General features: G+C 39.7%; 2 protein-coding genes and 1 pseudogene across 4 annotated transcripts; 2 read left to right on the forward strand and 1 right to left on the reverse strand.

Annotated features, from left to right (window-relative positions):
- The first annotated feature begins 1,381 nt into the window (after positions 1 to 1,381).
- On the forward strand, positions 1,382 to 6,335 carry LOC146315148 (uncharacterized; annotated as a pseudogene). The gene is made up of 9 exons (XR_014771846.1): positions 1,382 to 2,249; positions 2,466 to 2,588; positions 3,685 to 3,744; positions 4,160 to 4,284; positions 4,385 to 4,467; positions 4,737 to 4,919; positions 5,880 to 5,933; positions 6,025 to 6,086; positions 6,177 to 6,335. The product of XR_014771846.1 is annotated as an uncharacterized LOC146315148 (transcript).
- Positions 6,336 to 8,026: 1,691 nt separating this feature from the next.
- Positions 8,027 to 12,827, forward strand: pla2g12b (phospholipase A2, group XIIB). Of its 2 annotated transcripts, none has more exons than XM_084735561.1 (4): positions 8,027 to 9,018; positions 10,569 to 10,657; positions 11,292 to 11,457; positions 12,545 to 12,827. In XM_084735561.1, the coding sequence occupies exons 1-4, from the start codon at positions 8,445 to 8,447 to the stop codon at positions 12,661 to 12,663; spliced, it is 948 nt and encodes a 315-aa protein (XP_084591687.1). In that variant the 5' UTR covers positions 8,027 to 8,444; the 3' UTR covers positions 12,664 to 12,827. The 2 variants fall into 2 exon arrangements, with proteins under 2 accessions (XP_084591687.1, XP_084591688.1); XM_084735562.1 differs by having other exon boundaries at positions 8,305 to 9,018; positions 10,569 to 10,645.
- A 2,708-nt stretch (positions 12,828 to 15,535) lies between these two features.
- On the reverse strand, positions 15,536 to 27,748 carry oit3 (oncoprotein induced transcript 3). Its single transcript, XM_084735564.1, has 9 exons — positions 27,592 to 27,748; positions 24,158 to 24,535; positions 23,950 to 24,060; positions 21,475 to 21,597; positions 21,257 to 21,379; positions 19,300 to 19,460; positions 18,529 to 18,941; positions 16,039 to 16,138; positions 15,536 to 15,868 (listed from the first exon to the last, which is right to left on the reverse strand). Exons 1-9 carry the CDS (start codon positions 27,647 to 27,649, stop codon positions 15,710 to 15,712), a joined length of 1,626 nt encoding a protein of 541 aa, XP_084591690.1. The 5' UTR covers positions 27,650 to 27,748; the 3' UTR covers positions 15,536 to 15,709.
- Positions 27,749 to 27,893: the final 145 nt, after the last annotated feature.

Here is a 27,893-nt window from a genome sequence, read left to right on the forward strand (position 1 = left end):
ATATATATATATATATATATATATATATATATATATATATATATATTGAAAAGCTACAACATGCAAATGGTACCAGTTCAGCAGAAATACACAGACACTAAATGACTAACTCATGACTGGCCTACTAACCTAATGAAAAACTCTGGATTTCAAAATTAACTCTACCTCGTTTGTCAAATTATGTTACCTGTGTAATAAATTGCAAGGAATAGTATCTTTATCTAAAATAATTAAAAGACAATGTTATTTTCATGTAAATCATATTACGAATAGAGGCCTCAATTGTTTTACAGTGACTTACCTTGGAGTTTAGCAAGCTAATGCCAAAATATGTCAGTGCTTAGGCCTACCATATAGATGCTAGTCTTTCTATAAACAAAACTTAAGTTTTCATAGTTGAGAACTCTCTGACCTGCACGCTTTAAGGTCACCTTTTTGCCTAATCATGTTGGCTGCAAATGAGCTCTAGCACCTGAGAGCTCAGGGGTACGATTATTCTCAAGACACTGAACGCAACGCAAGCGTTACGCGCCTCGGTCTCCTTGACAACCGAGAGGAGAGCAGACTTCAGTGGCCACGAAGAAAAAGTTTGTTTCCTGTCGTGATTCCGGACAAAACTAAAATTAGATAACAGGTGAGGTTGTTTTTTCCACAAACGTCAGAGTGTTTATTGGTCACATGTTCAAGAAATATAAAAGTAAAAATGGTGAGCACAGTTGTGTTTTTGCGAAGTGCGTCAAAGTTGTGGACACCTAGCTAGCTAACTGAAATGAGATATTTCATTAGCTTAGCTACACTTTTCTGGATTTACAAAAGTTAAATAACAGTTTTGTGTTGCTGTTCCTTTAGTTGGTTTCACACATTTGCGTTTTTAGGACAGAAAATCCTCATTCAGAGGCACAACACTGCTGAGTTCATTGTTATGACCTTAATTAGTTAATTAAGTGTCTGACCTTAATTAGTATCATTGTAACATCTGTGTTTACTCTACTATTTTGTGTCAATATGGCTGCCGTGAAAAAGGGTCACTTGCGGAAGTGCGTTGTATGAAACGCTCTTTATGAATGTAGTTTACAGACATTTAATCTCACTGTTCATTGTATTTAATTAGAGCGGCAACGATGATTATTTATTAATTATTGATCGATTGTTAAATTATTAATCTGCAGTGGAATATACCGCAGTTCTTTATGCCAGTCTGTGGATTATCTTGATTAACCAGGTCATGATTTTTGGAAAGAAATACAAAGAGACAAGAATTTTTCAATCATTTTATTTATTTATTTATCTATTTGGTGCTTTGAGCATCACAAGCCGAGTGCCATCTAGTCCCATTATATCGGAGAGAAGGCAGACATCTCACGTGTTGTAAAATAAAAAATGTGTGTTTATGTATATATGCTATATTCTGTATCAAGAATATTTATCAATATCACATTTTTCTTACTTACTTATTGACATCAGCCCCAACAATCCAGTATTGGTAGGGCTCTTCATCACAGTTCTGCTGTGCAATATAGAAAATTGATTGTACTTGAGGTGAGGTTACTTTCTGGATCTTTTGAGAAACTTGAATTTAAAACAATAATATGTTTTGTGTCTTAATAGCCATGTCCAGCGGCTATAAGCCAAAGCCAGGGGGCTTTGGGATTGACATCCACAGACTCCTGCAGGCTGCTGAAGCTGGTCAGAAGGCTGATATCCTGACCTACTGCTCAGGTCATTTGGGGCCCCGCAGCCTGAACCAGAGTCAACCTCGCAAGGAGAGGAAGCAGCCCTTGTGGAGAAAGTCTCAGAGCCAGGAAGAAACCCCAAACCCTCTGACAGCCCAGCAGAGACGAACAAAGGCACTGACGTATGTAAAGAAGAAAGAAATTAAAGAGTCTCCCTCTGAGCTCTCCTCTGACATGGCTTCAGTAGAGTCTGACGTCTCGAGGTCAAAACAAGATCAGGGTTCTGATAGCTCATCGCACGCAGTCAGAAAAGAAGATGTATGTCTACCAAAGATAGTTTACTCTTCCTTAAACTCATTGCCGGACCACTCGAGTGCCTTTTCCCAGAAAAACTTGAACTCTTCATCTGATCCGGAGGGGAAACAACAATTTTGCTCGAGCCACTCTGACCAGGAAAGCCTGAAAAATGAAGGCCAGCAAAAGACAAAACAGCAGTTTGGCAGGCAAGTCATAGCCAAGCAGGACCTCTGGGCTGGAATCAATGTTGCTGAAATGCATGAAAGGAAACTACAAAAGGTGAGAATGGTCCCACAAACCAGGACATCATGCAACGACTTTTGTAATTGCACTTTCTTTTTAATTTCATGAGATGGCAGTTCTGAAATGCTGTCTCAACACTCTTGCAGAAGGTGCATGAATACAGAAGACATGCAGAGACTCTCACACACATCTTAACTTGCTAAAGTTGTCTTTGTGTGTGTGTGCGTGTGTGTGTGTTCCTGTCATACTCAGGAGCTGAAGAAGCTGTCAGCGCAAAGCTGGCCCAGCAGAGACCGCCTTGTGGTGTTCAGTGACGTCTTTGATGATGTATGTGAAGGCTCGCCAGTATTTGGACGCATCCTGAGGGAAATTAAGGTTTTTCCATTTCCTCTGTACCCACTAGCACATTTTTAGCATGTGCCGTCAGACGTATTAGAGCCAAGAGAGAGTAAGTCCCTGGTGTAGCAGGCGGAAGTAGAGCAACCACTGGAACCTGGTCATGATGCGCCAGGTCATTCGAGGGCAACAGTTGGACTCGTGCTCATTCATAAGAAACGCCTCAGGCTCGTGCAAATTTATTTTTTGCACACAATAGCTTTGCGCACACTATCAGTAAAACTGCTTTGTGTGTTTATAATTTGCATTGCACACTTGATGGGGCTGCACAGTTATTCATCACAGTTACATTATAGCCAAGTACAATATCCCAATCAGACAAGTTGCATTTTTTTTGATAAAGGAAAAGTCTGTGTGAAGACAGAATTACAAAGCAGTACTGTAGTGCTGCAGAGATCGCCTACAGATCTTGTTCTCTAAATATAAGAAAACATGTTTGTTTGGTACAGACATCACCAGAGGTCATGTCATTGTGATTTTTATAGTTTTTTTCAGTGAAAATTGGGATGCAAAAGTTATCATTTCAGCTAATCATGAATCATATGGCAATCACAAAATGTAAAAATAACTGCAGTATGATTTTTTTAACCATATTGTTCAACTCTTAAATAAAAGGACCAGTATGTAGAATTTAGTGGCATCTAATGGTGAACTTGCAGATTGCAAACACCTCTCCTCACTGTCTTCTTCCAAGTCAGTAGGAAAACCCACAGTGAAAAACAAGAAAGGCCGGTGTTTATTTTGTCAGTTTTGGGTTCTTGTAGAAACATGGCGGCCTCCATGGAAGAGGACTGTAGACATAAATGGCTCAGTCTAGGTAACTAAAACACAACAATTCCTGCATTCAGGTGATTCCACCTTAATATAAACATACTTTTTCCATTTCTGCCATATTCTACTGATAAGTTCCCCTAAATATTACACACTGGACCTTTGAAATTAGGCAGTGTGAGAAGTCCACGGGCATTAAAGTGAAATATATGATTATGTCCTCAATTTGAGTTTTGATTTCACACAATAAAAAAAAACAAAAACAAAATACATAGAGTGAAATAATGATTTCTTTTTCTTCCAGACAGATTATGATTTGTATGTCAACCACATGATGGATTCCCAGTCATCGCTACATGACACGGTAAAGCACACTTACCAAAAGGCTCCATGGGACCTAATTTAGTGAGAGACAAACATTTTTTCTTTGTTTGATTTGTGCAACAAATTACACACATGATTTTAGGTCAGTCACAGTTCACAGGGTCAAAGGTGATTCTTCTCACAAAGCCTTTCATTCATCTTTGTAGTAGTTTTTGACTACATGTTCATCAGGAAGTGATCTCAGGACTGCTGTCAACAAGACGTTTTTTCATGTGTTCTGACAGAGCAGAATGTGTTTATGGGGCTCAGACAGTCACACAGATATTTAAACTTTCCACAAAGGAAGATGGAGCCTCAAATAGTTTTAGTCACAGAAAAAGCATCTTTCTTGAGCATCTTTTGTGTTTGTGGTAAACAGTGTACGTCTTAATATGTGTGTTGTGTTTGTGTTGCAGTCGCCGAATACTTCAGTTAAAGATCTTGGCAGTGGCAAAGAAAGGGAAATTGAGTTGGAGGAAGCAGAAAAAGAGGTTTGCAGGCTGGAGCAGGAGGTCAGAAGAGCTCTAGAGGAGAATAAACGGTACTGCAAGGATCTGTCCAACAAAAAAGTTTACATATTTATACAGTACATAGTCATCGGTCAAAGCAAGTTTGTTCTTTTTTTTTTTTTTTGACTGCAGAGTGCGAAATGAATTACAGAATGTTCCAGCTATCATAAGCCCAGAGGACAGTGACATGAAGAGTCAAGAACAAGACTACATTGGTAAATCTAATCAGTGGTAAACCACATCTAAGCATTTGCTGTATATCACCCTGCAGGGCAACAGCACATGCTAACTTTTAAATCTCTGGCGTGAACTGACTGAACAAATAATCACTTTGTCATGATAACTGGCATAAAGAGAGTTTTGTAAGTTTCACAGTGAGTCAGCTGTGACTTTAAAAATGCCTGCAGGAGTGTGTATGTACGAGTACAGATACATTACTTGTCACTGCAGTGCACTCATGTGAGGCTCCTCTGTGTTCGGACAGATGCATCTCTGTCGGGGTTGCAGGACGGAGGGGCTGCCACCGGCTGCGCTGACACTGCACTCCAAGAGGCTGCAGGTGTTGAACACGTGGAGGGAGATCAGACAGCTGGAGGAAGAGATTAAGGAGAAGCTGGTATCTCCTGCTACAACCACAGCCACAGAGAGGTGCATCAAAGACCTAAAGGTGCTGCGAGATAAACTCTAAACTTTTCCTCATATATTTTTTACTGTTGGCTGGGGTTGCACTAACAAGAATTAATTTTTAAATCTGATTTAATCATGGTTTCACTTTAATTTCTGTTGTTAAACTACTTTAAAATAGAATTAGATTAAATCTGAACCTCTCTTTAAAGCTCAGTTTAGTTTTTACTCTAACCCTAGATTAAATTTAATTCTGTTGTACCAGAATTTTATACAGTTCAAAATGTGATCCAGTATTAACTTTAAACCCACACTTGAGGAGGTTTTACTTTTAAAATTGGTGCCTTTTTCAGAAAAACAAATCAAAATATTTCTCTGCTTAGTCTTCATGAGCAGGCTAACTTGGCTAACCAGATTTTTAGCTACCTAGAAAACAATCATGTTTTGTTAACTTTTGAGCAAGCAAAAAAACAATATAAAGTTTTTTCTTCTTTATTTTAGCTAGGAAACAACATAACATTTTTTTTCTTTTGTGCATTTTAGTTAGTAGAGAATGTTATGTTTTACTTTTAAGCTAGCTAGTAAACAGTGTGACATTTTGTTAAGGAATACAGAGCAACTTCCCCCCACTTTTATACTTGCTAGGTCCCAACAGCAGTCAGTTTTTTTCTGTATTTATTTTAATTTGGGTAAGCGAACATATTTATATTGATTAATATCAGTCAACATAAACAAACTTGGATTTAGTCAAATGAGATTTTTATGGTGCAGAGCTCTGCTTAATTTTAAATCTGGATCTATTCATGTTAAGCCTAGTTTTTCTAGCAAATCTTAGATTAAATTAATTTTTGTTGGTGCAACCCAGTGTTAAACTTTGATTTTTACATCACATGGAGCATCAGCTTTTCCTTGCTTTCTTTCTTAAATAAAATTAAAGCAGGACATGTGATTCTCTAAAAATGCATGTCTGCAGTTTTTATTTAGCAATTTTTTCTGTTTGCAGACAGAGATAATGAGACTGATAGCCTCAAATGACCGACTGAAGACCATCAACAAGGCAAGGGAGTTTGACTTCTTTCCTACCATATTATAACTTTAAAAGATTAGATAGTGGGTCTTGATTTTCTACTCTCTAATTTTCTCTCAAGGATCTGGAAAACAACATCAACATGGTGCTGAATAGAGAGAAAGCGAGCAAGTCCATTAGACAGTACGTGTTATTTTGCACACTTTGTATCTGACACCTGACTAGGAGACTTGTTATTCTTCTTTACTTATTGCTGCTTTCCTGTGTTTTTAGGATGTTGTGGGATGAAATACATTGTGATCTGCAAACAGAGAGCAAATAGCTTCATCAGAAAGTAAACCAGTGGATTATCTCATGCGATGGACATTTCAAAATCAGACAGTTTTACACTGGATAAACTGCAATGTGAAATAAAAAGAATTAAAAAAATGTCTTTACCAGAAATAACACTGTACATCATAACCTAAACTGCCACCAGTATCAGCAAGCAGTAAAAATACTCAGTCATAAGTCCTGCATTCAGATTTAAGTACACATACAGAAATATTAACAGTAAAATGTACAATTACAAAATCCAAAAGTCAAAGTATCTATGTCCCACTGGGCCATTAAAAAGTTTCGTTTTATAAAGAATATATAACTGATGCAGCAGGGAATAGGAGGAGAGCTATTAGTGCATAATGCTTCTTGAGTAAAATGTAAAATATAGCCACATTTATTAGTTAACAGCTGGCTGCAACATTTATTTATGCTTCATAATAACCATCAGCATTCTCAATCCTTAAATTATGAAAGTGCAGTGATCACACACACGTGGTGTTATAATAGACGACATCAGGTTTCACGGTGTCTAGTCATCCTGCGGTTAAAGAACAGCAGTGAATTTGACACTTCACATATGTTGTTTTAGTGGCTCGGGGCGGTCCAATTAGTATTTGTCAATATGAACAGCTTCCTCCTTAAGGCTGAAATCAGATAAGTTGAGTCTGTGCAGCCTGGGGCAAGTCAAGAGGTAATGAATTGAAACTAGAAAAAAAGACCTGAATATTGTTTTCTTCTGGTGTATTCTGTATGGAGCTGTGCATGATGATCATATCACAGAAGATCAGGAGCAAAACAAGCCCTTAACTCATTTTTGATTACCATTTACAAAATATTTACAGGGTTCCTACACAGTATTGAAAAGTGAGGAATTTGATTTTAGAAATTTTCAGGTCTGGATAAATTTGGGAAAAAGAAAATAAAATAAAAAAAAGAAGCCCATTTCTCCTTTACTATAATTTACTGCATGTTTGCAAATAAGGAAGGCACAGAGTTATGCCAAAGGCCACCAAATTTGGGCTTTTGTGGCCCCAAAATCTTTCCCACTGAACCCCTGGCTACTTCATATCGCTGTGGAAAGCCCTGTTTATGAGTTGCGTTCATCATTGTTTTCATGCACACAGTGAATAAATAACACTGCACAGATGCTGTGAAAATTAGGGCTACATTTAAAAAAAAATCAACTAATTTTCCTTTCTTGTTTGTAAAAGAAACAAAATATGGGGGAACAATAATATAATGTTTATGCATTATGTTAAGAGAAAATGTGTATAGGGAGCAATGGTTAGTTTATTTCGTCTTTAGGCAGAGATATTTGTGGACCGTTGTCCATCTTTCTGTGTAGGACACAACAGCCACAGTTGGTAAATGCAAGTTTTCCTAGGCCTGGCTAAAAGAAAGCTAAATGATCTGAAAGATCTTCCCAGAAGTCTAAAAATTTGAGTCTGGAATAGTATGTAATTTTGAAATGGAAAATGTCTAGGAACCCTGTAATAAGTATTTAAATGTAGAGACTGAATAAGACAAATGGAGGGAAAAAAAACTGCAACCAAATAACATAAATAGGATTTATAAATAAACTCTATCTCTGGACAGGGATGAGAAAAAGGACAAAAAACAACTTCCACAGCCCTGTTCAACCACGAGAGGGCAGCAGAGACATATCAAATGAAGAGAGGATAATGTTTCGTTTGTCTCTGTGCTTATTCACTGTTCACTGCTGACTGAGGTGTCCGTCTGTGACCTTTATCAAAACGCAGTGAAGATCTTTTGAAGTTTGTGATGTCCCGATAAAGGTCACAGGCTTGAAATGCCAGCATCAGATGTTCCGAGTGTTAAAGTGAATATGAAGATGTTATTTTTTTTCCCTCTGGGCTCAAGCTCCATGTGACTTTTGAGTCATAAAAATCCAATTATAGCTTTGTGAATAAAACTGTGATGAAATTACTCATCTGATGTGTTCAGGAATCACAGAGAATGAGAAGATTAAAAGAATTATAGAAGCTTTCTTTGGATTGATATGGGGCTGACCTTTGCCCCCAGCATGAGAGAGTGCCTTGCTGTCTGTCAGAAGCTAATCACAGGTCAAAGTCTGCTCTGTGGCTGGCAGGGTCAGTGTGAGCAGAGTGTGTTTTCGTCCCTCACTCTCTTCACTCTTCTCATCTTGTTAACAACACCTGGCCTTGTGGAGAGCTTCCTCTGCTCTACCAGTTCATCACCATGCTGCTTCGGACTGTGGTCCTGCTCCTCCTGTGCGTGTCCGTGGGCATGTGCGCTACTTTAGGCCACTACCAGGAAAAGGAGGACGAGGAGGCCCCTGCTGTTACCGATACAGCTGAAGAAACTCCTGCAGATGCTCAAGTGTCTGATTCACCTGCAGCTGAGGAACCTGCAGCCAACTCCCTCTTAGGTGACAGTCTTCTAGCTAAAATACTTGCAGCAGACGACCCTGAAGCGGACGTCCCTACAGCAGATGGTGAAACAGCCGTAGAGCCCGGGACAGACGGCAATATGCCTGCTGGAGACACCCCTGCGAAGGAAGCTCTTACCGGTGAAGCTGTCGCTCAGGAGCAACCTTCTTCTGACGAGAAAGCGAAGGAGGAGGATGAGGGAGGGAATGACATCAAACCACTGCAGACAGTCCAGTCCCTGGACAAACCCTTGGCACAAGAAGATAACAGTTGGAGCCTCAACTCAATTAGAAATAGTTTCCAAACTGTGCACGGATACTTTGATTCCCTGGTTGAGCTGGTGGGGGGACACAACGGTGTGTGTCAGTACCGCTGCAGATACGGTAAGCACAGATTTCTTGAATTAAAGCCACTACAAGGAGTTTTTAACTGGTTAGGAAACAGTTTCAATTTATTACTGATGCTGAGACTATCAACGAGAGGATTGGGTACTTCTTTAGAGTCACTGTTAATGGCTGCTACTGGATCAGATTCTCTTTAAATCCCATGAATCAAGCCTGTTTACATTTTGATTTGATTTTATTTTTGATGTAATATTTTGTGGTTTTTACGGAGGAAACACTCACATTTTTGTCCACAGAGGCCTCCAACATCAACACGGTATGAAAATTCCTTCAAGTAACTTTAAACTTCATCAGAATCAGAAATGCTTTATTGATCCCTGGTGGGAAATTTTCTCCACTACAGGTCAATAATAAGGCAAAATTATATTTCACATAAAACACTGAATAAAATGGCCTTAGGGATGATTATGTTTATCATTGATTAATGTGTCAGTCATTTCCTTGAGTAATTGATTAGTTGTTTGGTCCATAAAATGTCAGAAAACTGTGAAAAATGTTGATCAGTTAGTGCTGATCAGCAGTTTACTGTCATAAAGGAGTAAAGACACCAGAAAATATTCACATTTAAGGAGCTGAAATCAGGGAATTGGCGCATGTTTTCCTATTAATCGATTATCAAAATAATTGCCGATTAATTTATTGTTGACAGCTAATCAATGAATCGACAAACTTTTGCGGCTTTATTTATTTATTTTTTTTTACTTTAAATGCTAATTATATTTGGCTAACAATAACCTTTTGATTTGATTAAGCTATTATCAGACGTATGTTTGCTACTTATCCACTGCTGTGGTAAAAATTGTATAGACATAATATTGTTAGAGACAAACAGAATATCAAAAATGATGAAGATGAAATTATGCAACTGTAGCGATTATGATAAATTGCAACAATCATCAATGCAAATGCTGCATTAAACCAAATGGAAATACTTTTGTATTTGTCCACAATTAATCTCCAAAATAAACAAAGTAAAAAAGTTGTAGTAGTTTTAACTTAGTTTTATGTTACTGAGAAGTCTTTATGTCCTTGACAGTGAGACCCAGGAGTTCAGAGATAGCTAGATAGAGTTGTTGAGCTGTTTTCAAAAGAGACAAACATTTTTATCAGAGCTTCTGGTCCACATTAGGTTTTCAAATCATTATTATGTTGTTCACATCCAGTGTTCCTTCTGTTACTGTGTATTTGTTTGTTGGCACACTTCAAGTCTCAAATCAATCCTCCTGCTGCCAGTTTATTAACTACTCTTGATCCAAGATAGTGCACTCACCACTCAGGCTGCTGATAGTGAACACATCCTGGTTATCAGTCTGTGGAGAGGAGGGGGGTAGATGTACCTTCAGTTACACAATCAATACAGATGTTCTCAAACAGGAGTTACATCTTATCTTTGGAACGACACACATCCAAGAACAGAGATGTACTGTGGATCCTTGACAAGGAGCACATGATGTGATTAGTTGTTATCGTGGCTTCACTTTAGTTCAAGAGGTAAATGAAACTTTTTTTCTCTTTGTCGTTTTCCACAGGAGAACCTCCTCAGCCTCGCCCCGGCTACCAGCACTCAGAGCCCGACGGCTGCAGCTCCTCTCTACTGGGATTCCAGGTGAATGCTGCTGTAGGTGGCCTGCTCACAGCACCCACAGCCCAGAACTGTACTCAACAAAAACATAAACACAACACTTTTGTTTGTTCGTTTTTGTGGGGGAATGACACACAGAAAATACACAGTGTGTAAAACACACTTTATTGAAACCTGACAGATAAACAAAATAAACACTTTGGGAATTTTTCTGCCTTCACCTGAGCTCCACTCTTAAATGGGCCGTTTTATCTAAAAAAAAAAAAAAAGAAAAAAAAAAAGACATTTATTAAGCACTGAACTATGGCCATTTCACACAGAGCGATTAATATTTTTTTTCCTAAGATGGAGAAGTCATGAGTCACTCTACTCTGCCTCTGGGTCATGACTTTGACCTCCAGGGCAAAAACTGGTGTCTGTATTCTTATGTGAAAGAGCCATGATAGTACAGTGCCTTTCAGTATCACAGCACATGTGTGATACTGGGTGCTGTCTTATCAAAATCTAAATAAGCCACACCAGTTGATTATCTTGGCAAAGTGGATAAAATCACTAAAACAGACAGAAGTGTTGCATTAATTCTTTTACACATCATGAAACCTTTACGCTCAAACTAACCATAACACCTGGTTCTGCATTAGTAAACTGTCCTGACACTTTCTTTTGACAGTTTGACTTGGGGATCCCTGCCATGACGAACTGCTGTAACGAGCTCGACGTGTGTTACGACACTTGTGGGACGATCAAGTACGACTGCGACTCCAAGTTTCGCTCGTGTCTGCACGACATCTGCTCCGACCTGAACAAGAGTCTGGGCTTCGGGTCGAAGGTGCAAGGTGAGACATAACCACCGGTAACACTTCACTACCGCCACACTCCCAGAGGAGCTGAGGTTCCACCCAGAACCATCTGCTTCTTAAGAACCCTTTTTTGAGGACAGGGTTCATCAGGGGTTCTTTGTAAGACTAAATGTTTCATTAAGAACCCTATTCATCTAAAGAAACCTTTTTTTTCATGGTGAATTCTTGAAGGGTTCTTGATAAAACTTTTTAAATATAAAATTGTTCTCAATAGAACCCCCTTGTTGGTTTCTAGATAAAAACCTCAGAATTTAAAATGGTTCTTCATAGAACCCCGTGGGTGGGTTGTAAATTAAACCCTTGGAATATAAAGGGGGTCTTGGTAGAACCCCATGGGTGAGTTCTATGCAAAATTCTTGGAATATATAATGTTTCTCGATAGAATGCCCTTGGTGGGTTCTTGCTAACACTCTTGGAATTTAAAATTGTTTTAAGTAGAACCCCCTGGGTGGATTCTAGATAACATCCTTGGAATATAAAATGTGTCTTGGTAGAACCCCATATGTGGTTCTACATAAAATCCTTGAAATATAACATGTTTCTTGGTAGAACGCCCTTAATGGGATCTAGATAAAACTATTGGAACATGAAATGGTCCTAGGTAGAACCCCTTGGTGGGTTATAGATAAACCTCTTGGAATATAAAACAGTTCCCGGTGGAACCTCTCTGAGTGGGTTTTAGATGAAAGACTTGCAATATAAAAGGGTACTTGGTAGAACCACTTTGGTGGGTTCTGGTTAGCACTCTTAGAAGGTGGAAAGATTCTCAGTAGAACCCCCAGAAAGGGTTCTGGGTGGAATATTACACCATAGAAGGGTTCTCTGTAGAACCTCTCATAGGGGGTTTTGTGTGAAACTTTTCACAGCATAAACCTTTATGTTGTGTTCTTAGTAGAGCTTTCTGAAAGGGCTCCAAGTGAAACCTTTATAAAAAAAAAAAAAGTTCTATGAGGAAACAAAAAGGGTTCTCCCATGGGAACGGCAAGCCAAGGTATCTTTTCTGGTTCTAGTTATTTCTGAGTGTTAGTACTCGTTCCTCTCTGATCTCTCTGTGTGTTTTCAGCCTGCGAGTCGATGGCAGACACTCTGTATAACACCGTGTGGACTCTGGGCTGCAGACCGTACATGAACAGCCAGAGGGCAGCGTGTGTCTGCGGCGGAGAGGAGAGGGACGAACTGTGACACAACACTCTGTGGACTCCTGATGCTTTCATCACAAACAACAGAAGAACATGAGTATTTCTACAGATTATAATATATATATTTATAGCCTTTTTGTCAAAGTGGACACACTTCACAGGAGAAGACTGTGAAGATTCAGAGCCTGGGAGTTAAAAAAAAAAAAAAAAAGACGGATAAAGTGGGAATGCAAATGAACTTTTCTCAGGTTTTATTCATAGGCAGGAGTAACAAATATTAGGTATCTGAATATGACTTTCAGAAACTTAATTAATTGATTATGCATGTTATTCTCTTCATACTCCATCTCATTTTAGGCCATTTTCAGCTCTCTATGACTCCATTACCATAAATTACCTTGATGACTCCAAACAAAGTGCCTGATGGGAAGGATATTGTAGTTGGATTAATTTCCTCTAGATAGAAAGACATCAGATAATTACTGCTGCTATTTGTCAAGATATCTTATCTGCTGTAACCTTAAGTCAATGTCATGTAAATGTAATGCCTATTACAGCTACTACCTTAATATTTGATGTAAGTTATTTGCCAGTTTTTGTTATTTTTTATGAATAAATGCATGACTAATTTCTGTTTAACTGACATGATTAATTCTAGGTTAACTGTGAAGAAGCGTATGAATATTTTCCAGGCACAGCACCATGATATCCATTTTTTCCCACTGCGCTGGAATATGTAACATGCTCCCCAGCAATCGATTACTCTGAGCAAACGACTCAGAATACATCTGTGCATTTTTCAAGGCAGTGATGGTGTGAAATATAAGCTACTTTTCATAAATCTGCTAAACCTTTAAGCTGTAATCAAGCCTGAGAAATGCCCGAATGTGTGACCTAGAAAAGCATCCTTCATGCTGGAGTTGTTACAGATGAACTGTGGCCCGTCCGAATGATTTCCTAATAGAAATGTCATTCACTTTAATGTCAGTAGATTGTGCTGCCGGGCAAAGTGGCAAAGACACAAACTTGGATGTATTAACCAGAATCGAAGGGATCTGCAGCACTGAGTGACACTGGAGCTCACATGGGAATGAAGAGGAATGTATATATACTGTACGTCTGCATGTATATGTGTACAGCACAACGGACTGCGTATGTGTGTATGTTTGGTGTTTTAAATACCAAATAAACTGAAATGCTCATCTTTAATCTAAATGTTATTCTGTAAATGAACTGTTTTGTAATCCTGTCCGAAAAATCAAAAATACATATTTTCCCTCTGGCCTGCAGTCTTGCCAACACTGCAGGTTTTCCCAGGAGACTCTTGTCTTTCTTTGCCCTTTCCTGTCTTCCTCCTGGGGGAAAAATATCTTGCATATTTCTTCAGATTTATGACAAATTTCCACACCCTTTTTTACTTTTTCGTTATCACAACCTGTTTCTGGAAACGGTTTCCACCTGGACAGCAATGCAGCTACACCGAATGTTGTTTTGCGAACCCATGAATCACAAATACATATTTTTCCTCTCACCTGTAGAGATATTTATCTATCTAGATTATTTTGGTGTGAGCTGCAGACTTTTGGAGTTATGGCCGTAGAGGTGTCTGCCTTCTCTTGAATATAATGGGACTTAATGGCACCCGGTTTGTGGTGCTCAAAGCACCAAAAATAAACTCAACAGCCATGCCTCTTTCCAGGAATCATGACCCGGTTGTTCAAAATAATCCACAGACCTTATTGTGAGCAGTTTTATGTAGGAACTACTTTGTGTCTGTGGTGGAATCTGTGGAGTCTGTGGCCATTTAGTCCCATTATATTGGAGTGAAGACAGACATCTCTGTGGCTGATATCTCCAAAACTCTGCAACTTACACCAAAACTATCTATCAGAGGTCTGCAGCCTGTGGCTCCGACTCTTTTGCCTCTCTCCAGTGGCTCCCTTTGGCTTTGACAAAGAAATGAATTACGTTTCTTTTTTAACATTTAATATTTTGTAAACTAAAATGTGCATCATACGTCAATGGGTCAGTGTCAGCAAGAAACGTCTCTGAGGAAATTAGACACTTTCTTTTTTTGGCCAAAAATGGGTCTTTTGATGTTAAAGGCTGTTGACTCCTGATCTAGATGGATACAGGCCAGAGGAAAAATATGTACTTTTGATGTTTGGGTAAACTGTCCCTTAAAATCCTTGCTCACATTTCCTCCTCCTCAGAGAAATGGAGACTATTAAAGAAATAAATACTCTTGTAGTTTATGTCTGTGTTGTGTCTCTTCAGAATGCAGGACACAGTGTCCATGATTTTTTCTTGCAGACGACCCCCAGACACCCCGTTCTGGTTTCAAAATCCTCCTTATGTTTTAGGTGTCAAGGTTGGCAAGTTGTTTTGGCGTTGGAGTTGCAGAGTTTTGAAGATATCAGCCATAGAGATGTCAGCCCTCTCTGGAATTTAATGGAACTAGACGGCACTTGTGATGCTTGAAGCACCGAAAATACATTTGTATAACTCAAAAACAAAATCTTTCTTCCTATAAAGAGAATACTTGACAACTCAGAATGGGGTTTGAGGATTGAAAAATCACAAACTCCAAGGTACTCACTTTAAAATAAATAAAATGTCTTTACTGATACAGAGTGGTCATGTTAGACCTTGAAACAAACAAAGACTTCATTAGGGAGTCAAACCAAAGACTAGATGGCGGACTGCATCAGAGTTTTTTTTGTTTTATGGTCAAACATGACCATGCCAAGATAATAAAGCCATTTTAATTGTTTTAAAGAGGGTGTCTTGGAGTTATTTGTGATTTTAAGTATACGTATTCCTATCCAAAGAGTAGTTTTTTGAAGGTTTGTGGATTAACTGGAGTTACCAGGTCACAAGAGAGATCGCTGTTGAGTTTTGCAAATGTATTTTGGCTCTTTTAGCACCACCAGACGAGTGCAATCTAGTTCCATTATGTGCACGAGAAGGCAGCTGATATCTCCAAAACCCTGCAACTCACACCAAAACTATAGACTATGCATAAATAATGCTGCAGGCTGGAGGAAAACTATGTATTTTTGATTTTTGGGGTTGGCTGTGTGTCAGTATCATGGCTCAGGCAGGATGAAGATGGGGCCCCCACTCAGTGTGTGCGTCTCCTGAGCTTCACCGGTCCGAGCCTCTCGACGGACACGCCCTCGACAGTGCTGAACACAGCGGAAGTCTCCTGTCCCACATACCAACACCTGGCAGTGGAGGAACACTTGCTGTGAACAGAAAACACGAGCTTGTTTAGAGCAGAGACGGAGAGAAACACCATCAGTGTAAGGACTCTGCTAACGCTATGAATGCAGTCCTTACAGGACGCTGTAGTGCTGCATAGACATAAACCCACACACACTTGACAGCTGGCTCCCAGCATGCCTCTCTTACTCACCCGGCTGTCCTTGCCGATGAACTTGAAGACAGGGACCTGGTAGTGCTTAGAGAGCTGGTCCTTTGATGAGTACTGAGTCACTGTTTCATCAGAGATACACCTGAACAGGAAGAAAGGAACAACAAACACTGTGTCAGCAACTACTCAGATTACTGTAATGAAGTTGTTTTTGTGGTACTTGTACTTTAATTTTTTCATATCTGTAATTTTGCTCTTACTTAATGGATTACACTGTGTCATGGATGGATTATAAGACAATTAGCCCTTGGACACAGACATATTTTTTTTTTGGTAATTTTGTGTCTTTGTTGTCATTTTGTGTTTCTAGAGGTTTTGTGTCTCTTTTGCAGTGGTTCTTTGTCTCTTTGTGGTGACTTTCTGTTTCTGTGTGGTCATATGATTACCTTTCACAAAGAAGACAGTATCTCCAAACAGACTGTGCCCAGTAGGCTGGTTCATACTTTTAAAATCATATACAAGTACTGAGTAGGCCTAAAATTTCAATTAATACCCAAACCTGTTATTTCATCTGTATTTTTGTAGACAATGAGACTCAATGGGACAATGAAAATCATGAAATAGAGACAAAAAACAAAGCTCTAACTGTGCAGCAGACTCAGGTTTGGAGAGGTGACCACTGAGCAGAACAGTGCAGGACTCAGAGTCTTTTAGACTGAAGATTTGGAGAAATAGAAACACCTTTGATTGAATGGCTGCTATTGATAATAGATTACTTTACTGAAGCATTTTTAACACCAGTAGTTTTACTTGTTGTATTCTAGTTGTGTGTGTAGTTGAGTAACATTTCAGTGATATAACAGCTCTTCTATGAGTACAGATTTTCTGTACTCTTTCCACCACTCTTGATATCTTAACACAGCACTCAGTGATCCGTATATGTTTCTAACAAGCCTCCTCATCAAGGTTAGCTGCCCCACGGCCCTGAAACAATGTTGTACGTTTAATAGGAAATCGTGAGAATAGATAATAGCTTTGCTCTGCTGGTGTCCACAGAGAAATTCTCACTCTGGGTTCAGAGGAGAAATGGTTGGTCAAAAGTGAGTCCTCCCCGGATAATAAGCCTGAGCTGCGTTTTCGATCTTTCTGCTCAAAATATTCTTGTTTACTTTCCGCATTAAGCAGCGTATGAGGCCAGTGGCATTTTTCAACTGACATTTCTTTGAAGGAGTGGTGATTTCCTGTCCAATAACTGTCAGACAGCTGATGCTAAGGCTTTGTGGAAACACAGCAGCTGAGTCTGATCCTACGGACGTTTATTATAACGACATGTTCATGTTGCAGGACTAAATGCAGTCAATATCAAAAAGGACAGTATTCTGCAGTTTTCATTGCGTGCACGAACCTAAATCACATAACCATGCAGTTTTGTTTTTATTTGCTCAGGTTATTTGCAATATCTGTCACTGAGATTTCTGCCCCCACCTCAATACAAGGGAGGCCAATTGGATTTCATCTGTGGCGCTCTCAGCATCAAAAAAATAACATTTTAAAAAATTATTAGCCACATATGTCTCCAGAAATGATTTTCCAAGACTGTGTCTGTGTCTGTAATCCACAGACCTCACTGTCAAACAATGACTTTCTACTTTCTGGAGGAAAAATATGTATGACAGTGTGTTAATGAAAGAATACAGAGACAGAAACAAACTTAGGGGACTTTTTTTGATCAGGTTGTACTACTGTAGTTTCAAAATGTTTTATTTTGGTTCTGTGTCTTTCCACAGGTGGAAATAGTATCTGCCTAATGATCATTAATGAGGCATGTTATTATTCCTTTGAATGAACTGTATTTTTGTGGCTTAAACATACTCAAAAACTCACCAGATTCACCACATGCATCAGTCATGGTGCAAATTTATGTGATATACTCGTCGGCCTCTAAACAGCAGCTCCTCGCAGCACGTTTCACGAATTTGCATGGAAATCAGTACACGTTTTTTGAATTTCATGGTCAATTTTGGCGATTTCCACAAATCATATTTTAACGAACTCCTACAGATTTCATCATAACGACTTCAAAATCAGCGTGTGCCACCTAGACTACTTTGGGATCGAAAGTTATTAAAAGATTTATATTGCAATATGAATAATATGAATATGAATTTATTGCATCATAATTTTCATTTTCACTGAAAAGAACTATTAAAATCATGATTAAGGGACATTTGCAGGGGTCTGAACCAGAAAAACATGTTTTCTTACATTTGGAGAATAAGATTTGTAGACCAGAGCATCTCTGCAGCACTATAGTGCTTCATTATGAGGCTGTTTTTTTGTTTTTTTTTTACTAATATTTTGATTCATTTGATTCATTTTAAAAAACTTATTTTAGGTAAAACAAAGCACTTTGTGTACACCTGACAGCTGTAAATGTAAAAGTTATCATGAACTGGGTGTAACTTGTTGTATCTTTGAGCATTAGAGGGCAGGAAACCAAAAGCACACAAGATGAGAACCAACTCTATTCACCCGTCTTTGATGAGGTAATACTTGAGGGCCTGGTCGGCTTTGGGCCCCGGCGTGGCGAAGCAGCTCTCCACCAGCGCAGAGAGGCCCTCCACTCTTTCCTTTGGCTCCACCCCGAAGAACAGGGAGTCGTGCAGGCGGAGCTGCGGCGGGGTGCGGTAGGGCTCAGAGAACTCTGCGTTCTTGAAGAGCTCCAGGACAAAGGGGAACACTCCCTCGCTGTGGCCCGCCAGCTCCAGGGCTGAGCTGCGCAGACTTGCCTGGTACTCGTCCGACACGTGGTACTCCCTGGGGAACTCGCAGGTGACTGGCAGCACTAACTTGCTGGTGCGGACGATCAAGTCCCCGCTGCTGCCCGGGCTGCTCCTGGGGAGGCCGGTCACCAGGTTGGTGCCCACAATCTTCTCATCTGTCACCTGGAGGTCAACATTCAGTTTACAGCACTTAAACAGCTCATTAAAGGGCCAGTTCACCCCAAAATCATGAATGCATTCTTTTCCTCTTTGGTGCAGCTTATCAGTTTATATTCTTTTGGTGTGAGTCGCTGAGTTTTGCAGATATCAGTTGTAGAGATGTCGATTATAATGCGCCTAATGTTGCATTCACATGGATTCAGACAGGCGGCCGATAGAGGACACCTGCTGGACGGTACGGGAAGACTGTCCCTTTAATACAGTGACATGATATCAAATATTTCTCCAAGCCCTAACCCTAACTGTAGAGACTAAAACCTGAGCACATTCAGTCTAAAGATTTCAACACAATCCTTCTGACCTCCACCACTGTCCCACAGGTCTTCAGGCTGAAGCTGAGGTTAATGTGCGTGCCATTTGAGACGCCGCGACACGACGAGTTGGACAGGGACAGCTCCAGTCCTCCAACAAGGTCCTTGGGAACCGACACAATAATAGAGCTGGAGTCGCACTGGACTGGCACTGCAGGAGAGGGAGGCAGAGATATGACACGTTATTATGGTCCCATCAAATGACACGAATCACGAAACAGCAGCATAAAGTAACCCTGGAGAGATGTGATTGGATGGAAACATGCTACTCAACTGTCTGTTGGTCCATAAAGTCCATAGAAACAGTAAAAACAAGACACTGCGGCAGTAAAGAATGATCTGCATTGTATTTTTTCCCATGTTTTGTTGACAAGAAAACAAAGTTATGTCTGTATCTGTTCAGTTTGCACCATCAGCCTGAGACTCACTGCACTAATGTAAGAATCTGAGTAAAGACTGGGAGAGACGGATGTTTTGCTAATATATGATTGTAATTTATTGACCAAAGAAAAACTAGTTTGTCAATATTTGATAATTCATTCACTGTTAAAGCATATTTGCAAAATGCAAAAATGACAAATATTTACTAGTTCCAGCTACTCAAATGTGAATATTTTATATTTTCTTGTTTTGTGTGAATATCTCTGAAGACATTTTGGGAAATTGTGAAGCACATTCTCATTATTTTCTGAAAAATTTCAGGCTAAATAATTGACCAATTAATTAATAGATAATGACAATAATCAATGGTTACAACCCTAAATTTAAATATGTTTGGTTTTTAAACTGTTGGTTGGAAAGAACATGTAATTTGAAGATTTCACCTTAGACCTCCTGGTATTTTTCAATCTTTCATGATATATTATATGATAAACTTATCAGGTAGTCAGAAAAGTAATCTACAGATTGAGGCACACCAAAAATAATCATTAGTTGTCATCCTGGTCTATTGAACAAGTTTGAGCTGCAACAATAAATCGATTTATCAGTTAATAATCGATTATTTTATTAATTGCCAACTATTTTGATAATCGATCAATCGGAGTTATCAAAATTCTCTGATTCCAGCTTCTGAAATGTGAATATTTTCTGATCCTCTATGACAGTAAACTGAATAGCACTGAGTTGCGGCTTTGGGAAACACTGACTGACATTTTAATCGTTTTCTGACATTTTATCCAGAAAATAATCAACAGATTCATCAGAAATGAAAAAAAATATTTGTTGTTGAGTTAAAAGTCTGAGAGCCGTCACAGTCTTGGGTTTTATCTGGTCATTTCCTGTTTTGTTTTATAGTCCTGGTCCTCCCTCATGTGTGTCTTTGTCCTTTTCCTGCACTTTCTGATCACCATTTGTTCCACCTGTGTCTGATTAGTTGCTCGTCTCTTTAGTCCTTGTGTTTCTCTGTTTCTTGAGTCCCTTTATTAAAACACATTTTGAGCGGTTTCTGCCTCACCCCATCTGCATTTTTGGGTCCAGCATCTTGTCTCCTTTTACACATTTTGACAGTAACAAAGTCCAACAAAGGTTCAAAACATAGGGGGGTCACACTGAAGGAGGATGATGAACTGACACAGAAACAAAAACATAAGGACTAAATAGACAAGCAACTAATCAGACACAGGTGGAACTAATGGTGATCAAAAAGGGTGGGGAAAGGACAAAGACACACACATAAGGAAGGATCCGGACTACAAAATAAACCAGGAAATGACCAGATAAAAGCAACCAATGTTTTCACCAGGATTGTCTCACTTCTCAAACAAAAAGTCATGATTTCCACTGTTAATGTGATTAAGGATGCTCCCTGACAAATACCTGAAAATAACCCTGCCTCGAAAACCTCAACTATCTTCAACATCTTTTCAGCTTAATGCAAGCATCTCCATGTAATCTTACCTTGCTGTCTAACTGATTATCTCACTTCAAAATCACACAGGTACCCACCCTGACATGCGTGTTTGTCCTCTCCCAGCTCCAGCCCTCTGGGACAGTTGCACTGGTAGGAGTCCGGCAGCGAGGAGCAGCCATGGCTGCAGCCTCCATTGTTGACATGACAACCTGCTGTCTCTGCACGAGGCAACACAGAGAAAAGGAAAAGATGGAGATCACCGTGTCATTTAATTTTCTCCGCACAACGCCGACTGGTCTGAACATGGACATACCTCTGCAGTTGTGTCCATCCTTGTCCAGCACGCGGCCCGGCCCGCACTCACAGCGCCTGGAGCCTTTGGTGTTCACGCACACCTCCGCACAGCCCCCGTTGCTCCTCTCACACTCGTTCACATCTGATCATGAGACACACACACACACCACACCTGGGTCAGATATTATGATCAGATGAGTCTTGTTTTAATCGACTGAGTACTAGCTGGGTGGAGTTTATCACCTCCAGGCAATTCACTCAGAGGAGTTCCAGTGGAGGAGGATGATGAATGGACTTTAAAGGACTTTAAAACTGCGCTTATAATACTGAGAGGAGTGGTAAAGAAATAATGAGGGGTGAAATAAAAAGAAGGACAGAAGTGAGAGTGCAGGAGAGTGAGGAAAGAGAGTGAGAGAGGGTGGAGAGACGAAGAAGTCATTTCTGAGACAAGGAGAGCCAGATTTGGTTGATGGGTGAATAATGAGATAATGGCATCTCTCAGGCTGGCTAGGTTCCCACTGCATGCCTGTCACCCATCATTAGGTGTACCGTCTAGTGTACCACACACACACAGACACACACACACACACACACACACACACACACACTCATACAGATTGTACCTCCACCTTGAGTAGAGTCAGCAAATACAAAAGACAATCCTTCAATCTTCCTGTTTCTTTCATCAGGCTTTGCACTCAACCTTCAAACATTCAGATTATTATTTAGAATAAAACCACTAACAAGTCGGCTGTAGTGTTGTGATATTTAAATACATCCTGTTTACAGGACTCAGGAAAAGGTCAGAAACCAGATAAACGGCTGGGACAGCAGTCGCAGGGCTGCAGTGTTTCTGAACCATGGATGATTGAACCTCAGGGGGTATTTATCCAGTCGCCACGGGGTAAGTGGAAAGATTCAAGTTTGATCAAACAGAATTTACACTTTCATTTAAAAAAAATATATCCACATATCAAGACGAGGAGATGAAACAGCTGGACACAGCTGGATAAATTGTTGAAAGAGACAGATAAAAGTAATGGATAAATAACTGAAATAGTTAATTGTGGAATTTTTTTTGTTGTGAAATTTTGTTTTAATATTTTTGAGGGCATTTTTATGTCTTTATTTTGCTATGGGGATGACATGCAGCAATGAGCCGCATGAACTGACCCTCCACCTGCTGCTGAAGCCTCACAGCTTCAGTACATGGGGGACATGCTCTACCGACTAATGAGGGGCCCCAATGGATAAACATTTGAAAGGTTAAAGTAAAGAAGAATTTGTTAAAACAGCCAAAATTAGCTAATCAGTAAATATTTGAAAGAGTTAGCTTAAAGTAAATGGTTTAAAGCTTGTTTCTTCAACAAGTGGTCTGCAACTTTTAGAGGGTCTGCAGAGTCAGGATCGCTGCATGGGCTGTGCAAAGTGTGCACCAACACAGGACCTCCAGCCTGACGCAAATGGGACGAAAATCAGAGTGAATATACCCCAGCTCCAGAGCATGAATAATGGACTGGTTTATTCTGATAGCGGACCTTCCTAACTAGAAGTGATGTGAGCAAGTGAGCGAACAGCTGATTGCTTCAGTTTTTCTTTAATGAGGATGTCTTAACCTGCTCCGAGCGTGAGCAAACAGGCTGAGCGAGTTGTTGCTTGCCTGAAAAAACACTCTCCCTCTGTAAAAACGTTTGAGAGCCCTGGTTTAAAGAGATGGCTAAAAGAATCAACAGTTGAAATAGATAGCCAAAAGTAATCAATAAACAGTTACTAACTAAAAGTAAAGGATAAATGGTTGGAGTAGCACAAGTGCAAACAACTGTCAAGACTACAGATAGAGTGAAAGGAGGTTGAGATGCAACTGAAGCTTCAGAAAAGCAACACTGAAAGCAGCATTTGAATATTTTTATATATCTACAATATATGTCCCTGCTGTTTGCTGCCTGTCTGTGTGATTTGAAGCTGAACTACATTATTATAGGCTGCTGGTACTTGTACAATGAAAAAAAAAGATTAATACAAGGACGCACAGTTATTTTTTTCTTGTCAAACTACTGTGTAAGGTCAATATTGAACTTTTGCACTTGAGAAAGTTTCTTAACATGAATTAATGTGAGGCAAGTCAACTATATCTGTAGACAGTTGCTGTAAAATAAATTGTAATATTAAAATGAAATTGTCATGATTAAAAGATTTGATCCTATTGGCTTTTTGTCTTTGCAGGCTCTGCATCTGACCCATATTGTGAATATCTCATTAAGTCGAGTAAACAAGCACAGAATAGAAACAGTTCATCCACAAATATGAGTGTCAAAACAATGAGTGAACATACTGCAAATCCAGATTGATTTCTCTTATTATTGTTTTTCAAAAAACATTTCCAGCCTATTTGTCTTCCATGTTCTCTTGTTAATCATTGTCTGTTGCACAACTTATCTGTCTCCACTCTTCCTCCCTCACCCTGTCTGTCTGTCTGTCTGTCTGTCTGTCTCACCCAGGCATGTTTGTCTGTCTGGTCCCAGGACAGTTCCAGATGCACAGCGACAGTCAGACTCAGGACATCTGGGGCCTGTGCAGTCCACCTCGTCACAGATATCATAGAAATCTGTGCAACAGAAACACAACGACGGATGAGAAAATGAAAAGTAGCTCAGTAATAGGAGTAACAAATTGATTTTTTTTTAAGCATATGAGACACTCACGGCCGCAGTAAACATGGAAGCAGACTGAGGGTCTGGGCAGGCGGTAGACAAAGTATCCTCCAGTGCACGCTTTAACATCCACGCTGGCGTTCCAGTGGCAGCAGTTGTCGTTGAAGCTGGCGCACACTGGCAGGGCGACGATGCCGTCACTGAGCTGAGGGTGGCTGCCGTTGAGCCAGATGGGAGCGTGGGTGCCGCAGTGATTCTCAGAGATGCAGAAGGTGGGCATGGCGTCCCCGGCCATGCCAGTGAAGCGGTACCATTCTCCAGACACGTGGCTGTCGCACAGGGGCACGCCGCCGGACGTCTGGTTGACGTGGAAGTCCGTGTTCCTCCAGGGTTCGTTCAGGCTGATGTAGGCAGAGCAGGGGTCCAGAGCTGAGGCAAAGATGAACAACACTTAGATGCACATTATGATGATTACTATTATTACTGCTGCTGTTTTATATTTACTATATTTTTATGCTTTTTATTATATATAACTACATTATTATAAAGTTATGTTTTGGGTAATCTCTATAATAGAAAGTAATTAAAGTGACAACATATCTCAGAAACCTAAACTATCTGCATGGTGCATTGAGGTTAATTCAAAGAAATACCACTGGCTTCTCTGGGAAAAGCTCCAATAAGCACTCTATCTTTTCCCCCCAGTCCCGTGGACACTACTGTACTTCTATACTGTCCACTTGAGCAAACTTGTTACCGAGAAGCAAACCTTTGAACCATCAAGATAAACTGTAACACACAGTCAATTCTAATTGAACAAAAAGCCAACAAGCCATCCACAAGGAACCCTTTATCCAACGAGTTCTGTCAGTGGTGACTCTCCTCAGTACAGCCGGCTTTGCAGAGTCAGGAGAACAAGCAGAGTAAACAAAGTGCAGCACAACAATCAATAGTCTCTCCACTTTTTCATGCCCTCTCAACGGTGTAATTAAGAGGCAGATGCAAAACAAAAGGAGAAGAAGAAGACATGAAGGATGGTGGGAGTGGGCAAAGTGGGCAGAGGTTAAGTGTTGATTACTGAGGATCAGTGGGGATGAAGATGAACAGCAGGAGGTTGATCAGCCTGACAGTAAAACATCTTCAATGACAGGCCAGAGCGAGGAAACATGACAGCTGACGACGACCACTGTAACACTTAACTGGAGCTGTAGACAACACTATAACCAAACTCCAGCCTTTTCATTTAGTTCAACCGCTCTACATAAAACATCCTTATTTATGCTTTCCTGTATCTTGAATGAAAAGTGCTTTCTGTGTGACAGATGAGGTTGACCAGAGGTGTTTTTTTGACTGAGGTGACCCAAACGGGGGGCTGACTTACACCAGGATGACATCAAGCACATTCGCACACATGCATGTACACATGTACATATGCACATGCGCCCATTTATGTGCCATTTCTCATATCATTACGGTATCTGACAGTTTCTTTGCTTAAAAATAAATAATCCTACAAACAGCACAACAGAGTGGCGCCATTAAAATATAATATAAAGTTTCCATAACTTATGTATTTTGTAAGTCTTCAAAAAGAAATTGCACCTCCACATCCTCTTTCCTCAAGCAATGGGTCTCCTAAATTCATCCTCCATGCTCCATAATGAATTGTACTTTAATTTATATGATTTATTATTTAAGCAAATTTACTTTATAAAACTTTTTTAAAGTAGTCTACATACAAAGAAAAAAAAAATTAAACTCACTCATCAAACAGTTGGCTCAAACTATGGTCTCACCTCCCACTGGACAGATGACCAGTTATACTTGAGGATAATGGGGTGGCCAATCAAATTTCAGGGCTGGCCAACTACAATCTAATAAAGTCTAATAGGGGCTTTAATGTGGGAAATAATTCACTTCAGTTGACAGTACAGTTCTATTGTAATGTGCCCCTAATTACCCTCTAAGAAAGTCTAATAAAGGTACAGTATTGTCTAATAAAGACATGTTATTTGCAGTTTTCTTCTAATTTGATACAAAGTACAGCTTGTTAAGTCTTGTTTGTGGACTGTAAAATAATATCCTCTTTCACAAGCAAAAATTAACGTACTGCACCTTAGTTGCTTGGAGAGATGAAAAAATATTTGTGTGAGATGGGACTAATATCGGGATCATAAATGATGTCACCACCACATCATTTTCTCCCTCCATCCACTAATGGACCGTCCGTCTTGTCACTACCTGCTGCTCCTGTAAAAGCAGAGGGATCAATCCACGACCCGGACCAACTGACAGCATAAACGACCGGTTGTGGAGATGTACGACTGACCGACTCTGTTCCAGCTCGAGCGGCACAGAAAGGGGCAGAGGACATAGCTGACTCATGCGGGTGTATGGTAATGGGAGCGTTAAATCTTCCAGATGGGGCTTGAATAACTTAATATGGCTATTAAGGGAATGTGGAGCCAAGCCTGACCTGAGTCTGTCTCCAGATGTATGGATGAAGATGAAGAGCCACAATAAACAGTGTCCAACCTCAGTGTTCTTCATAATGAATAATTTTTGTTTAAGGATAAAGGTGACGACATTCTATATTTTTACTTACTGTCTACAAATCCTGTGAAAAAAATCAAAACCAACAACAAACTGTACTCCCTGTGGCCAAAACCTATATATCTCATACCTCTGTGCCATAGACACTCAGTGCTGTCCAAAGACTATAAAATTACACTGTAAAAACTCTAAATCAAATTCAAACTCTTTAGTTTTGCGAGTAAAATAAGTTTTGCCACCCATAGCCTTTTGATGAGATAATTTACTTTGCTGTCATGGTTGTCAATCCACTCAGAGATGGAGATACTACTTGTGACCTCCATCTACCTTGACTTTATGAAGAAGTCATCTGTCACTGAAAATGGAATCACCCAACCTAAAACAATATATATTATCACATGGTAAAACCTGTTCTGCATGTAAACTGATGCCATTATTAAGTGCCGTAAAACAAAATGTATAATGGAAAATAGAAAAGAAACAAACTCATCGTTGTACAAAAAGAACGACCCAATTTAATTAGCGGCCTTTTAACAATCTCAATCCTTTGATCAATTATAGATATCTAAAAATGTATAAATAAATAATTTCTTCAAATGAGAGGGAGGATAATTCGCCCATTTATTGGTTATGTCTGCACAAAGACGCTTAATTTATCTTTTCTTTTTTGTTTTAAGTCAGACTGTTTCAGCAGAGATAATATAGGATTATAAAGGTGCACTGGTTTTTCCTGTACTTTTACACACTTGCATTTCCACTCATGAAAACTAATAAAGTGGATTTAAAGTTATAAAAAGGCGCATTGTTTTACATATTTAAATCCCTGCTTTCTAATGTAAACATCTGGTCCGTTTTAAAAAAGTAATCGAATTGACTTGTTATAGGAGATGTTCGCTTGTTTTGTATGAAAACATAAGAAATGTCACACTCACCTACACCTGCAGCTGTAAGAACCTCCTGCAGCAGACTGGTGATCACCCAAAAAATCATGATGTGTTTTCTCAGCGTTGGATAAATGACAGTCCAAGCTCAGACCGGAGTGTGTAGATGTGTGTGTGTGTGCAGCTCTTCTGATTCACCCTTAGCTGAGGCCTGTCTTTAATTGGTGCCTCTTATCTGTATGTGTCCTATTGTCATGTCTCTGTCTCACCTTGACCCTTTGACCTTCTGGTCCTCACATCCAGCAACAGGACCATCCTCCCATTGTTTCACACTGTACGCTCTTCACACTCTC

The sequence above is a fragment of the Lutjanus erythropterus genome, chromosome 14 (assembly GCF_056507025.1).
Source record: "Lutjanus erythropterus isolate fLutEry1 chromosome 14, fLutEry1.hap2, whole genome shotgun sequence".
Classification (NCBI taxonomy): Eukaryota; Metazoa; Chordata; class Actinopteri; order Lutjaniformes; family Lutjanidae; genus Lutjanus; species Lutjanus erythropterus.